The sequence below is a fragment of the Chaetodon trifascialis genome, chromosome 20, assembly GCF_039877785.1.
Source record: "Chaetodon trifascialis isolate fChaTrf1 chromosome 20, fChaTrf1.hap1, whole genome shotgun sequence".
Taxonomy (NCBI): domain Eukaryota; kingdom Metazoa; phylum Chordata; class Actinopteri; order Chaetodontiformes; family Chaetodontidae; genus Chaetodon; species Chaetodon trifascialis.
The window spans coordinates 21,300,364-21,315,618 of NC_092075.1; the positions used below are offsets into that span (position 1 = coordinate 21,300,364).

General features: G+C 42.6%; 1 protein-coding gene across 1 annotated transcript in view; it reads left to right on the forward strand.

Moving 5' to 3' along the window:
- Window positions 1-15,255, forward strand: part of sptan1 (spectrin alpha, non-erythrocytic 1) — a 34,654-nt gene that overhangs the window by 1,098 nt on the left and 18,301 nt on the right. The window contains exons 2-20 of the mRNA XM_070989637.1: window positions 7,301-7,540; window positions 7,791-7,916; window positions 8,401-8,541; window positions 9,100-9,380; window positions 9,507-9,651; window positions 9,753-9,907; window positions 10,097-10,232; window positions 10,371-10,472; window positions 10,593-10,730; window positions 11,822-11,932; window positions 12,076-12,153; window positions 12,274-12,429; window positions 12,568-12,772; window positions 13,504-13,685; window positions 13,792-14,035; window positions 14,153-14,275; window positions 14,379-14,596; window positions 14,802-14,894; window positions 15,037-15,171. Of these exons, the coding sequence (XP_070845738.1) occupies window positions 7,304-7,540; window positions 7,791-7,916; window positions 8,401-8,541; window positions 9,100-9,380; window positions 9,507-9,651; window positions 9,753-9,907; window positions 10,097-10,232; window positions 10,371-10,472; window positions 10,593-10,730; window positions 11,822-11,932; window positions 12,076-12,153; window positions 12,274-12,429; window positions 12,568-12,772; window positions 13,504-13,685; window positions 13,792-14,035; window positions 14,153-14,275; window positions 14,379-14,596; window positions 14,802-14,894; window positions 15,037-15,171 (3,006 nt within the window). The 5' untranslated portion in view covers window positions 7,301-7,303. The remainder of the gene's footprint in view (window positions 1-7,300; window positions 7,541-7,790; window positions 7,917-8,400; window positions 8,542-9,099; window positions 9,381-9,506; window positions 9,652-9,752; window positions 9,908-10,096; window positions 10,233-10,370; window positions 10,473-10,592; window positions 10,731-11,821; window positions 11,933-12,075; window positions 12,154-12,273; window positions 12,430-12,567; window positions 12,773-13,503; window positions 13,686-13,791; window positions 14,036-14,152; window positions 14,276-14,378; window positions 14,597-14,801; window positions 14,895-15,036; window positions 15,172-15,255) is intronic.

The following is a 15,255-nucleotide window of genomic DNA, read 5'->3' on the forward strand; positions in this document are numbered from 1 at the left end:
TGTGGACAGTAGAAACAGCTGGACATCACATAACGTGAAGGCGCAATCTCACACCTCTGCAGCTGACTGTCCTGGCAGCTTTGTCAGGGTGGTGGCAAGTTCCTCACATATCAACTGCCCCTCCACTCTTAGAGAGAATTTAAATAGAAAGCTGCAGTATACAGCCCACAAGACAGTGATTAAGCACCATGGGAGTCAAAGAGGTACCATAGTAACTGTGGAGAACACTGAGATCCCGGGCAAGGGTTCCACAGATTTGAGTGTATTAAATGTTCTTTGCCAAACATACAACCTGCAGTCCTTCAGTTAGCGGCAGAACAGCTGCTCATGTGGTGGGCATACCATTTATTTTAGAAAAAAAAACCCCAAAACATTAGAAAAGTAGTGATACAGAAACTTTTTTGTGGATTAATCTTGAATATATTGTGTGTATATAGTCTAAATGTTGCCGGTGTGCATTCACACTTTTCAATATTAAGGTCACATGTTTCGCAGGCCTGGGCCATGGCCTGAGCAGTTATGCCATTTGATATGAGTGTATGAGTATTCATCTACCTATTCACCCGGGCAGTTAACTGGCCTGATGATATGTTATTGTTGCATTGCTTTAGAGGACTTGTATTTGTTATTTGGCTGTTACACCTACGCAGCAAATTGAAGCACTCCTGCAGCCAAATGGAAAATGGCAGCAACAGGGAAAATGAGAGTATTATTGACACAAACATTGATTAATGAGCCTTTTCTAAGCTCAGATAAACATGACATTTTTCACCATCATTAGATATCAAATTGCAATCAGTTTGATCAGACAAAATCATATATGATGCATGACTCATTGTTTGGTAGCAGTTGATTCAAACTCGGGGGTGATGAAGCAGGAGGATTACAGTAGTGAGCTTTGGCAGAACTACCAGCCTCTGCTAGAGTTCTGGACTGTGTAAGTAAGCACTGCAGGCTGACTTAATGTTGCTGTGATGCAGTAAGATGGAAGTGAAATGGGACAGCTCTTTGAGCCTGTGCTACTGTGAATGAAAACCTACATATTTCTATTTTTCCATTGTAACTGTAGGGTGACCATGACCCACATAGAAAATAGGCTTCCCTGTCTCCAGGGCTGTCAGGGTTGGTGTTGGACCTGCAGATACAGCACAGCCTGCTAAGTCATTGTACTGCTGGCATGAACTACTTTACAGACATATTGAGACTGTTTGCATGAAAGACTCAGATTGTTTCCCTCTCAAATGTACATTGATTGTTGATTGTATTGACTGCTGAAACACTACCATGATGAACTTCAAACATAATGCTTCCTGTGAAAGTGTCCTCTCATTGTGATTACTCACTGCTGATTGTTTCTTATTCATTGTGTGATCAGTGTTATGCCCTACACTGTAGTCTACACAGATACGCAACATGTCAACCTTTACTAAACCCAAACTCAAGGTAACATTCACGTTTATCTCACTGTGTGCTCCTGTGTTTTTGTGTGTCTGTGTGCCTTTAAGTTTATGTATGAAAGAAGATTCGAGAGAAGTGTAGGGCAGTGATGATGCTGTTTTGCTGAGTAAAGGGTTGGAAGAGAGCTGGAGGGAGGGGCAGGAGGTACAGAGCAGGGAGAGACGCATGGGCTGGGCTACATCTTGGCTTGCTCTTTTGTACAGCATAGTCACTGCAGGTGCACTGCGTCTCTTCGTGCTGCGTAGTAGATGAGACTTTGTTTCTTCAGTCAGTCAGACTGTTAAGGAGTGTACTACAGATGTACACGCTGCTGCTAACTATAACTTCGCCACAGATGTAGCCCTCCGATCAGCAAAGATACAAGGAAACCTGAGGATCCAGACGAGAAAAATCTGATGTGTGTATCGTTTTGGTTCTGCACTTGTTGTCCTATTTTCATCTTCTCACATCTGTCAAACTGTAATGTTGGTTTAATTTAAATGTCCTGATTGTTTGGTAAGTGGCTGATGATCTCAATGGCGCATGCGTTTGTCTGTTTTTCTGTTGACTTTAATTTATACTGAGCTGGGACCATCCTGGCTTATTATTAAATAACTCTATTCTCATATATTCCAACAAACATCAAAATAGATGATGTTTGTTGATGGATGATTATTTTTACTGCATGTCTTTTGTTGGTGTGATATTCTTTGCATGAAAATGCAAGTGTGATCCTACCTTTATAAAAACAACAAAACTAAGTTCTCGTGATCCTATATCATGTATCCGAAAACTCTGAGATGAGTTTGCATACTCCTTGATGCCTGCTAGTTGTCAGCCTTATCAGAGCAGTGAAAGGCTGGTCTAACTGACTGGACGGGAGCCTTTGCAGACCAAGACTCAGCAAGTATTAAGTATTTGAGTTACTGCTCTCATTGAGTTTGTTTTATAGAATCCTTTCCTCTAAATTCTGTTTATGTAGATTCAATTTCAGATTGTATATTTGTTAATCCCTGCAGTTGGTTGTTAAAAGTTTCAAACTTGCTAAGTGATTGCTGACCACTTTTGCTTCACATTCTCGGTTTACCTATTTACAGTTATTGTGAATTTGTGCATTACATGTTTTGTCATACAGACTTACAACAAATCCTCTGCTGCATCTACGTTGATAAACTCATTCCTCCGTCCTTGTTTTCTGGCTGGACATGCTGTAAAGCAAATGGAGATACAGCCAGCTGCTGGTTGTACATAGTTCAGTTTGAGGAAAAGGAAAAGATGTAGTGTAGTCAGTTATGTCATTGTTTTCATTGTCCTCTCTCCTCTGTTCCTTAGCATGGAAATAGGCTTGCTTGGTCTCATGAGACTCTCCCATTTCCTCTGAATTCCTTTCACTTCCATCCTCCCAGTATGGCGTCAGTGTGACAGTCATAACAGATGGTTCACCATAGTAACTGGGAGTTGCAAAGTGAATGACTTCATCCGCTCCTCAGTGGACCTCTGATGATAACTGAAGATTTAGGGAAGGTCAGTCCAGTCTATTAATCTACTGGAAACATGCTGTGTCTCTGAGATGAGTCTAATTTTGGGGTGTAGCCTTGCTTCATCGTAACAGTGTTTAGGATTACTTTACACATTCTGTACCTGGCTAATGACCTTCTTTCAGTAAGTGAAAGCATTCAGACTGGAGTGCAACTTTAACATGCATTTAGGGTGAGCCTCTTGAATTCCACAGCCCATAATGGCTTTTGATGTAGATATATCAAATTGACCTCTGACCTCATTGAACTTGCACTGAGCTGTTGTTTACCAGGAAGGATGCATAGACCTTGATAAAGGTTTTATGCTGAATATTGATTTTAATGGGGTGAATCAATAACCATTGCCCTCCATTCATCCACCTACACACTTAAGTGTTTCTCCTATCAGAGCAAGGTTTCTCTTAGCACTTATAGGTAGCATGAGATCCACCCGTTGTCTCTAAAAATATGTATCTGTGCAGGACTGTTTGAGAAATGGCTGATTTATAGTAGAGAAATTATGAAAGATGGATGCCCAGGCTATACAATGTCATGATTGATACAGATTATTCTGATGATTAAAAAAGTCATTGGGTAAGAAAAGTATTTTTAAAGAGCAAGAGTAAAGTTGTTGGTTTCCTTGAACAAAAATATGTTTAAATATTATTAAAGACCTGCTCCATTGAAAATATAGTTTTTGACCTTGTTGTCCATATGTCCATATATTTCTTTTTATATGCTACAAGACATCATGAATGAAATATGCAGTTAATGCCATGTCTGAGTAGGGTTGGGTGGTATGATATGGTGCAATTGTGGAAATGTGTCCACTGGTAGAGATTTGGCTTCCACAATGGGAGCTATCCCTTAAGCTGTATTTTCAGTTAACAATGAATGCACTGCTACCCCACTACACTGCGAGCGAGTGGGCGTGTTGATGAGTGTAGCTGCTTCGTACTCTTTTCACTCTTTCGTTCACATTGCCGACATGTCCAAATACATATAGTATTGACATCAATGCATACACAGCCATCATTGCAGATGTGTCCTCCTCCTGCACACTCTACCCAGATGTCACCCCTCACCTAAACCAAATGGAGTGCAGATGCAGATACAGACAGCCAGGTTTTCATACTGCCTATACCTAAGGAAAAACCAAAGGTGTAGACTTACATTTCATATTCCAGTTGCTCAAGTTCCTTGAGTAATTGTTGTATAAAAGATATTTTTGCCTTACATCCACCCTTTTTGGCATCATTTCCAAACATTTGCTGCTTCTGTGCCTTTAAAAGTGGATAATTGGACTTTGGAAGGGTGATGACTTTGAGAGTCACATGCAGCTGACATATTTTGAAGTTCCCGCCCAGCATTACATTGTAAATATGCCTGTAAGAAATGGAAAAAGTGAGTAAGTGTTATATGACTGCAGCCATCAATGGAATAGAAGCTGATAGTACTGCTGGCTGATATCAGTGTGTGTGGGTGTTTGTTGGAGTGAGCAGAAAACCCGCTCAGAGGCAGCAGTGAGGTGAAGAGAGGGAAGCCGTTATCTCCTGATACAAGATGGGAGGAACTGTTATCACCAGTTGCAGGGCTGTATTTAGGGGTGTCAGAGAGCTGTAAGCAACTCTGCTCTAATTCTGTCTCATTTTCTAGATATTTTCAGTTTAAGGAACCAGTGTGTAAGATTTATTGGCAGAATATGGCAGAAATGGAATGTAATATTCATACATGTTTTCAAGCTGTTGACATTGGGTTGAATTCAGATGGAGTATGATTTCTCAGGCCTTGGCCAAAATTTGAGGAAAATTTTGAAACACTGTGTTTGTTTAGGCTACGTGATCATATGCTACTGGTAAGGTGTTTTGGGGCAACATGGAACACAGTGTTAAACTTGATACAAAGGTGATCAGAGACAAGAATTGAATTATTGTCTCTGATTGAGTTGCTTGGCAACCATAGCCAGTTGCATAGCTCAAGCAACTGGCTGTGGTTGCCAGGCGACAGCCAGGACTCAGTTAAAAATAAAAAGCCTAATTTAGAAGTAGGGATGGGGTGATACAGCCGAAATCCTCTATCGCAGTATCTGTAATTTTACTTCACGATAACAGTATGTATCACAGTGTAGTGACTGTTTTGTAAATGAATTAAAAGCAACTACCTCACATGAGACAACACTTGAGTTAACAAAGAACAAAACAGTAAAACTGACCTTCTTTAAAAATGGAAGCTTCAAGGTTCCAAATGAGAACAGCAGAGATGCAATAGAGCTGCGTTATCGCTACCAACTGTACCAACTATCACACCACCCTCCCCAAATATAGAGCAGAGACACTAAAGGTGTTTTCTCATATTAACCCCCCCACAATGTCTGCAGAATCTGGTCCAGACATTGTCCAGAGTTGTCCTGTCACACATGTAACACATTTGTCTGTTTAATTTTCTGTGTGTAGATTCTGGTTTGAACAGATGTTATAAGCGTTATCACCCTGTACAGTAGTGTGCCATTACAGGAATTGAGACTAAATAGATGGACAGCAAGTCCATGCTAAGTGTCAGTGAATGTCTAACAACACTACCATGCAGATGTCAAAAAATGACCCCAATCATACAAGTATGTGTAACCCTATGGTGTGAAAGACAGGGCAAGTTTCAGTCACATTTGTCTGCCTTCTATTGCTGACATCACTGAGCAGAATGAGGCTGAGGTCAGTTAAATCCCTGAGATGATTGATGCCCTCTGTGAACTGGGGCAAGTTAGGAGATGGGGGAGGGGTGCTGGCTAGCATTGTGGATGGTCACTTTTTTCAGGCAGTGGCGCTAATCAGCTTACAGTATATTTGGTGATACTATATTGTGTGCTTGTGTATGTGTGGGCTCAGTGGGATGCTTGTGTGTCTGGAAAACTAATGATGCCTCTAGGGACCAAAGCATCTCTGTTCTCTGGCTCTGGTTAAAAAGCCCCACACTGCTGACTCCACTAATCCTCCCATTGAGTGCAGACACGGACCAGGAGGCTGTCCCATATCTATTGCTTTTTGTCTCACCGTCTGCAGCATCAACAAAAACCCATGTTCATCTGCATTTAGCCTGACACACTCAACACACACCCCTAGCCCCACCCCGATCTCAGTTTAGATGTCAGCTATTATGCTCAGGGTTTGGTTGACCTTGGTTTAGTTAGACAGATCAATACCTCTCTCTTATCTTTGTGTCTGTCTGTTGATGGATGAAGTCAGAGAGCTCTTTTCAATTTCTCACTGATTCAAGCCACCAGATAACAACAGAGTGAAAGCTGCAATCTGGTAAAACCATCAACAATTGGACCTTAATTAGCTTCACTGATAATTTCTTTAATTTTGAATTTCTGAATGATTTTCATTTCAGCTCTTCAGACTGCGCAGCCCATGCTCTATTGATAGCAGGATTACTAGAAATTAAACTGGTGTGGGTGCCTGTTCAACATCAAGGTTCATAGCTAGACATTACCCACAGTTTGAGACCATACTGGCCATGGGGCCACAGGCACAGTGGACAGAGAAGCTGACTGCTGCAATCCCATTGTGTAGTGAAGCCTAGTAACTGTTCGAATGCATGAGGAATTTCCGCCCTCACCCCTCTTTGGTATTTTACCATTTCAGCTGTTGGCCCCTTGGCTGCTCAGCTTGAGACAGGATGGAGGATTTTTGTTTAGACAAACAGTCATGTGCCTTATGTCCTGCCTCATAGTTTCAAGCCAAGTTTCTGTTAAAAGAGAAGTTGTAGAAGTTCAGGGTCCTGGAGACACATATAATGCCCTGTCTCTCCTTTGTACTCATTGAAAATAGTTGTGAATAGATTTGAGTGAAACTGCACAAGGCATAGATAGAAATGTCAAAATGAGTGTGATGAGCCTTATTGTATGACATTTTCTCCAGCTGGGTAATATGTATGAATGGTCTGGTATCTTAGAACAATTGTGAATTGTCATAATTGTAAAAAGTGAGGATTGAGTGTAACTTGGAGAAAAGCCTGCATTGTTGGAGCAGTCTGTTCAGATATCATAAATTATGTACAAAACTTATTGAAATAGACACTGCAGGAGGAGCTATCTTATTGTACAGAGATAGCTCCCTCTGCTCTGTCACTGTCTATTCAACACACGCAAGAAAGCCCCAAAAAAGTCATTTAATGTTAAATGAATTCATTTAACTATAATAATTCACTTACTCTGACTGCTTTTCTGCACAGATCTGTCATTAGTGTAATTAAAACCAATTTAGTAAAATAACAAAAAAACAAAAACAATTTAACCCTGTCATACATGTTAGGAATTTACTTATACCTTATCTATGGTGTGTTTCCAGAAAATGGACACTGCAGGGGTCAAAGTGCTGGAGACAGCTGAAGACATCCAGGAGCGCCGGCAGCAGGTGCTGGACCGCTACCGGCGTTTCAAGGAGTTGTCGATTATGCGGCGACAGAAGCTGGAGGACTCTTACCGCTTTCAGTTCTTCCGCCGTGATGCAGATGAGTTGGAGAAGTGGATCCAGGAGAAGCTGCAGATCGCCTCTGATGAGAACTACAAGGACCCCTCTAACCTACAGGTTTGCCAGCCTGGTTTTTACTTTTCTCTGTTCAGTGTTTTGCCCTATAAAACTTGAGATTGGTACTGTGCTAGAATTCTCAGTTCACAATGTAAATAAGCTTTTGTTCATCTATATTTTTAAGATGCCGTCAAGCATCTGGTTGAGCCTTCACTAGTCATAAGCTCTGACTACAGCAGAGTTTTCAGTATTGTTCTCATGTATTTATATATTTTTTAATGTTCTTGTATATCATATGTCTACTACACAGGGTAAGCTGCAGAAACATCAGGCCTTTGAAGCTGAAGTTCAGGCCAACTCTGGGGCCATTATCAAACTGGACGAGACTGGAAACCAAATGATCAGTGAAGGCCACTTTGCCTCTGAGACCATTCGAGTAAGGCACACAATGATGAAGATGTGATCACTTATGTGCACATTTTCTCGATATCCTGTCCACTGTTAACCTGCTCCATCTGATTTAGTCCTACACGCCTTACCGGACACAACAGAGACCCATAGTTACAAGTGTCAATATGGCTGAGTATATACAAGTAGGTGTTGAGCTGCTGTGGACGATGCGTGACTCTTGAGTGCTGTGAAAATTCTTCCAGATCAGCTCTTCACAACAAACTATCCCTTCTTGGCATTCTGTTGTTACATTTTCTTGCGTTCATATGGGTCAGCTCTTAAGGAAATGGTGCTTGTGGAAATGTTTTTGGTTCGAGGTGGTATTTTCAAACGGAAAGCTTAGTAGGTGCATTTAAAGCTCTTGGACTCACTTTTCTAATTTTGATACAGATAAAGAAATGTCTCAATTAATTTTCTGTTTTACACTGACATTAAAAAAAAAATCCCTCCCCTTTCTTTCTGTGCATTAGACTCGTCTCGAGGAACTGCATCGCCTGTGGGACCTCCTGCTGCAGAGGACCAAGGAGAAGGGCATGCGTCTCCTGCAGGCCCAGAAACTGGTCCAGTACCTGCGTGAGTGTGAAGATGCCCTGGACTGGATCAGCGACAAGGTTTGGTTTGCATTGGCAAAATGTTACAAAAAAAGGAAAATGGTGTATGTGGAAAATGTTTTTACTGGAGAGAGCAAGTATTTCCTATATTTCTGTGTTATGGAGCTTTCTGTTCATATTTGCGCTTTCACCTAGCTATTTGGCAGAATCAAGGAAATGCTGTTTCTGTATTTGCTCTTCAGCTGCTCTAACAAAAACAAAACAAATCTGTCCTCATTTGAAGGATATGGCAATTGGAGTTGTAAGCTAAAAGGTTTTAAGATAGCCTGAGGATAATTGTATCAATTAATCTGAACGAGTTATGACAAATGAAGTGAAAGCTAAGTGTTAAAGTTAACTGAATTGTAAGGTTATCCAGTTCAGTTAGCCGTAGGAGGGATAAAATTGTGCCTGTTGTTAAAATGTTACAAATCTTAGCTGCTAAAAGTGTGCCACCTTGATTGACATTTTGACTTTTTGATAAATTACCTTATTTATATTCAAACCTTTTTGTAAACCTGTTTATGTAAAAGCACTTTGATATCGCCCTCAATGTTGTTCGTCCACTTCCACCTGTAGGAGGCCATGGCCACCTCTGAGGAGTTGGGCCAGGACCTAGAGCATGTGGAGCTCCTGCAGAAGAAGTTTGAGGAGTTCCAGACTGACCTGGCTGCCCATGAGGAACGTGTGAATGAGGTGAATCAGCTGGCAACCAAGCTGATACAGGAGGCCCATCCCGAGGCTGAGCTCATAGTTCGCAAGCAGGATGAGGTCAACGCAGCCTGGCAGCGCCTGAAGGGTCTGGCCCAGCAGAGGCAGGGCAAGCTATTTGGGGCTGCTGAGGTGCAGCGCTTTAACAGGTAAACCAGATCAGAGTACACGTAGACAACCTTTGCTCACTGTGTGTTGAATGTATTCTAAGAAAGTAAGAAATGGCATTTTGACATGGTATAAATACAAACCTGCGTACTTGATTCCAACTACAGGGATGTGGACGAGACCATCAGTTGGATCAAGGAGAAAGAGCAGCTGATGGCCTCTGATGACTTTGGTCGTGACCTGGCCAGTGTGCAGGCTCTGCTTCGCAAACACGAGGGTCTGGAGAGAGACCTGGCTGCCCTGGAGGACAAGGCAAGAACGTGCACTACTGAATGTCCACAAGTACACCGTCAAGTTAAAAACTTTTGTAAATTCTTACTGTATTTCTCCCCTTTTCCCTCTCTTTCAATCAGGTCAACACGCTGGGTGGAGATGCAGAGCGCCTGCAGCAGACACATCCCCAAAATGCCTCCCAGATCCATCTGAAGAAGGACGAACTGGTCACCAACTGGGAGCAGATTCGCACCCTGGCCGCTGAGCGCCATGCCCGCCTCAACGACTCCTACCGGTAAAATACCACACACAGCTTGGTGATAAACTTACTTTACTTGTTTGTTCAATAGATCAAATATGCTGCTGATGTTTGAAAATAATAATAATAATAATACTATGAAAACTGCTGAAAAAGTGCCACTCTGTTAAACATTTCTCCACAGAAGTCTACTCACTTCTGCCCTCTTGTGACAATCTCTTTCAGTCTGCAGCGTTTCACTGCTGACTTCAGGGATCTGACCAGCTGGGTGACAGAGATGAAAGCCCTGATCAATGCTGATGAACTGGCCAATGATGTGGCGGGAGCTGAGGCTCTCCTAGACCGCCACCAGGAGCATAAGGTAAAATCTCTGAAAACACACAAGGTCCATTAAATTGGCCATAACTTTGTCCTTTTAAAAGCTAAATACAAACATTTATTTCACATGTAACAACAAGTAATGTGACTCTGTTAAGTGGTTTTCTTTTTTGTTTCCCAGGGAGAGATTGATGCCCATGAGGACAGCTTTAGAGCCACTGATGAAGCTGGCCAGGCCTTGCTCAATACAGGACACTATGCCTCTGAGGAGGTCAAGGAAAAGGTAGGACTATGACAGCCACCAGACTGTACTTTTCAGTTAGAGTATCTTACCATATCTATACCAGCATGTACAATTACCATGTTTTTACATTTCATATTTATAATGCTGTCTCGTGCGTAGCTGGGCATCCTTTCTGAGGAGAAGGAGTCTCTGCTGGAGCTGTGGGAGGTCCGCAGGCAGCAGTATGAGCAGTGCATGGACCTGCAGCTCTTCTACAGGGATACTGAGCAAGTTGACAACTGGATGAGCAAACAAGAGGTACCTGACACCCAAACTGACACCTCAGTCAGTGCATATTGTCTAGTCTGGTATTGTCTTGGTGTGTCGGGTCTTGCCCCCCTTGGAATTCTAAGGTTCTATCTGTGTTCCCAAGTGGCTTTTTGAGATAGTGACCATCAAACAGTTTGCATTTCAAATAGCAGAAATGATATGTAAAACCAGTCTGTTTCATACATGAACATGACAGACACCCTAAATGTGTACTAAATGTACAATATCAAAAGGCAGGAATTCCCAGAAGATTAACATCTGTAATTTTATGCAATAATACTCTATATGCAAAAATAAAATCAGATCATGAAATTGATTCTTCCTGTCGAAAGTTAGGTGAAGTCCATAGTATTTGAGTTTAACATGCTTGTGAGTTTCCCATTGTGCCTGATGATAACAGGGTAAGATAATAACAGGATGAGGATGGCCGTCTGTAGTTGCACTGAGTCCTCAATCAACTGTCCGTGACTGGCTCCAGCTCCAACACTGTGGGGATAAATTCTTTGAAGAATTTTAGAAGATTGCTACCTTCAGCTGACTCCTGAAGGTTTAGAATTGTAATATCGTCTCACCTGCACTGTCCCTCCAAATCTACAACCTAGTTTTTCCATCAGTGGCACAACATTGTCCTCTAAGGCAGAGATATATGTGCCTCTGATTCGGTCTGATGTGCAGCAAGACAGACAGTAGCCACAGCGACATCATCGATGCATTTGACCGTACTGTTGACTTTCTCATCCAGTCTGATCTGGAGTTTGGTGAAACTTCATTAAGGACCTCTTCTGTGACAACATCAGCAACACATTTGATCTGAGCTTCCAATGAGAGTTCAGGTAGCATACTTTTAGAGCCGACACTATGCCCGATGCTAGCTTCACTTGATGTAGAACAAACTTCCAACATTTCATGAGATTGTTCAGTTTTTGGAGGTTTCAGCTTTTTGAAGTGTTAAAAGGAAGCCTTTGCTGGGGAACATAAATGATAAGCAGCAATGCTATGTAACAAGCGGGGAGCGACAAAGAGCTGCAGAACCTGTGTGATGTCACAGTTTTTAATGTTGTATGTTGTTCATTGTTTAGGCTTTCCTCCTGAATGAAGACCTTGGTGACTCCCTGGACAGTGTAGAGGCACTGCTGAAGAAACATGAGGACTTTGAGAAGTCACTTAGTGCCCAGGAAGAGAAGATCACTGTAAGTTACTCCAGTTTGTCCAATTATGCAATTCACTTTGCAGTCAGAAAGTTGTCACAGCCAGATTTTATGCAGCTGCTTCTATAGTTGTGTTGTTTTGAAATAGGATACACTTTGAGTCTCTATGTGTTGCACATCTCCAGGCCCTGGATGAGTTTGCTACCAAGCTAATCCAGAACAACCACTATGCCAAGGAGGACGTGGCTACCCGCAGAGATGCTGTAAGTACTGCTGTCATCTGTACCATGAACGCTGAATGCTAAGGTAGCAGCCAGTATTTTGTCATTTCTTTCAGTGTGAATCAAAAGCAACATGTTTTCTCTTCTGTTGCACATTTGCAGCTGCTCAGCCGCCGCAATGCCCTGCATGAGCGTGCTCAGTCTCGTCGTGCTGCCTTGGAGGACTCTTTCCACCTGCAGCAGTTCTTCAGGGACTCTGATGAGCTCAAGAGCTGGATCAATGAGAAGATGAAGACCGCCACGGATGAGGCTTACAAGGTAGCTCATCAAAGATTTGGTTATTTTGTCATGTGATGTGCCCTCCATTTTGAAATGTCTTTGTGAATAACAGTGTTTACGCTCATTGTTTCTGATCTTCGCATCCACCAACCTCTGTGCCTCTGCTCTCGACAACAGGACCCCTCCAACTTGCAAGGCAAGGTGCAGAAACACCAGGCTTTTGAAGCAGAGCTGTCAGCTAATCAGAGCCGCATCGATGCCCTGCAGAAGTCTGGCCAGGAGCTGCTGGATGGAAAACATTACGCTTCTACTGAGGTGGCTGGCCGCATGGAGGAGGTCAGCTCCCAGTGGAAGAAACTGCTGGAGGCCACAGAGCTCAAAGGTACTGGCTACAGGAAAGCTTGGGTTGACCAATTTTTCACTGACCTGAAGATGATGTATGGATGTATCTGTATGGATAGATTTGATTTCATCTATGTCTTAATTTGATATTGTCAAATGACAAATTCTCAATCGAATATAGCCGTACTATTTTGTCAGCATAGGGTAAACTTAAGTAACTTTAAATCAGTTATTCTGATTGATGTCTGAGATCTGAGGACAAGAAACAGTCGTAGTCAAAACGGCCACATGACCAATATGCTGTAGATATTTTTCAGGGCTGTACAGTGCAATAGAAAACAGTAAAAACAGCCTGTGAATTCACACATCCAACACCAACTCAAACAATTTCTTGGGAATGCCTGCCATCTTGGTATAGGGAAGCTGTAGCTTTTTATGCATGTAGGTCTGCCAAGGCAGGAGGTCTGTCCACTATTAAATCATCATAACTCACTGAATTTTCTACTGATTTACAAGCAACTTGGTTTATTGCAAATGTCAAACATGTTTTTATTATACAGAATGCTTGGTTAAATTCAAAATGTGTGTTTTCATGCCAAATACTTCATCGTATGTAGATAGTAACAGTAATATTTCTAGAATATAATATTAAGAGGACTGACAGCCTGAATACATGGGGTGCACACCCTACCAACTGAGCTACAGGGACACCCCGATAAGAGCACAGTCTGAATTCAGATTGTAAATTTGCTTTCTGACATGTCACTTTAGGCATCAAGCTCCGTGAAGCCAACCAGCAGCAGCAGTTCAACAGGAATGTAGAGGACATTGAGTTGTGGCTGTATGAGGTTGAGGGCCACCTGGCTTCAGACGACTATGGAAAAGACCTGACCAGTGTCCAGAACCTGCAGAAGAAACATGCACTGCTTGAGGCTGATGTGGCTGCTCACCAGGTACTCAATATCCTATACCAATCATGAAAGCATATCAGATACCAACTGATGCTACAGCTTTTTGGTACACAGTGGAATAGCAAGTAAATGAATTATTCTCTCTCAGGATCGTATTGATGGCATAACAATCCAGGCGCGTCAGTTCCAAGAGGCTGGACACTTTGATGCTGACAACATCCGAAAGAAACAGGAAGCTTTAGTGGTACGTTATGAAGCTCTGCGTGAGCCCATGGCTGCACGTAAACAGAAACTGTCGGACTCTCTCAGGCTCCAGCAGCTGTTCAGAGATGTGGAGGACGAGGAGACTTGGATCCGCGAGAAAGAGCCCATCGCTGCTTCTACTAACAGAGGTAAAGCTTACAGGCCACTATATTTATCCTGTATTGTAAAATGTAAAACCACCACCCTCAGATATTTAAGGTGATTAAAGTTCTAAAAAAAAAAGTTTCTCTTCCTGTTTTCCTTAGGCAAAGACCTGATTGGTGTCCAGAACTTGCTGAAGAAACACCAGGCCCTGCAGGCTGAGATCACTGGCCATGAGCCTCGCATTAAGGCTGTCACCCAGAAAGGAGAGGCCATGGTGGAGGAAGGTATTCAGTTAAATTCCAAGCCTTGTTTGGCATCTTCTCTAAGATTTCTGTAAGTGAAATATTGTCCCAACATGCAAAATGATCATCACTTGTGTGTTCCCAGGGCACTTTGCTGGGGAGGACGTGAAAGCGAAGCTGACTGAGCTCCATGGACGCTGGGACACGCTGAAGGCTAAGGCATCCCAGAGGAGGCAGGATCTGGAGGACTCTTTGCAGGCCCAGCAGTACTTTGCAGATGCCAATGAGGCCGAGTCTTGGATGAGGGAGAAGGAGCCTATCGTGGGGAGCCCAGACTATGGCAAAGACGAGGATTCTGCTGAGGTGCATGAATGGACGTTGTCATAAATTTGTCATCTACTTGTTAATATACATTATACCTATATAATTTCTATATACCTGTACTATATATCATATATTTGTGTTTCCACCCTCATTTTGTGCAGTAAATGTGACACGATCAGTCCTCTTGTTTCTGTGCATGCCTTTGTGACAAATGAAGTTGTGCTGAATAGTTTTTCTTCTGCAGGCTCTGCTGAAGAAACACGAGGCTCTGATGTCTGACCTGAGTGCCTATGGCAGCAGCATCCAGTCCCTGAAGGAACAGGCCCAGTCCTGCAGGGTAAAACTCAGTCCTTCTTCACACTTCAGCCTCAACTCTGCACATGTGCTCAGCTCCATGGGAGTGATTTTGAAATGAAACCGTCTTTAGGTTAAACCGAGGGTTCAAATAGGTGACTCAAAATTTTTGTTTCACTGAACAGCAACAAGTGGCACCAACTGATGATGAGACTGGTAAGGAGCTGGTCCTGGCCTTGTATGACTACCAGGAGAAGAGTCCCCGTGAAGTTACCATGAAGAAGGGGGACATCCTGACCCTGCTCAACAGCACCAACAAGGTACAGATAAAACCAGCTCAGTGTACAGTAGACAGTCTGACTGCACCATGAACTGGACTTCAGACAGAAATCAACCTGACCAGC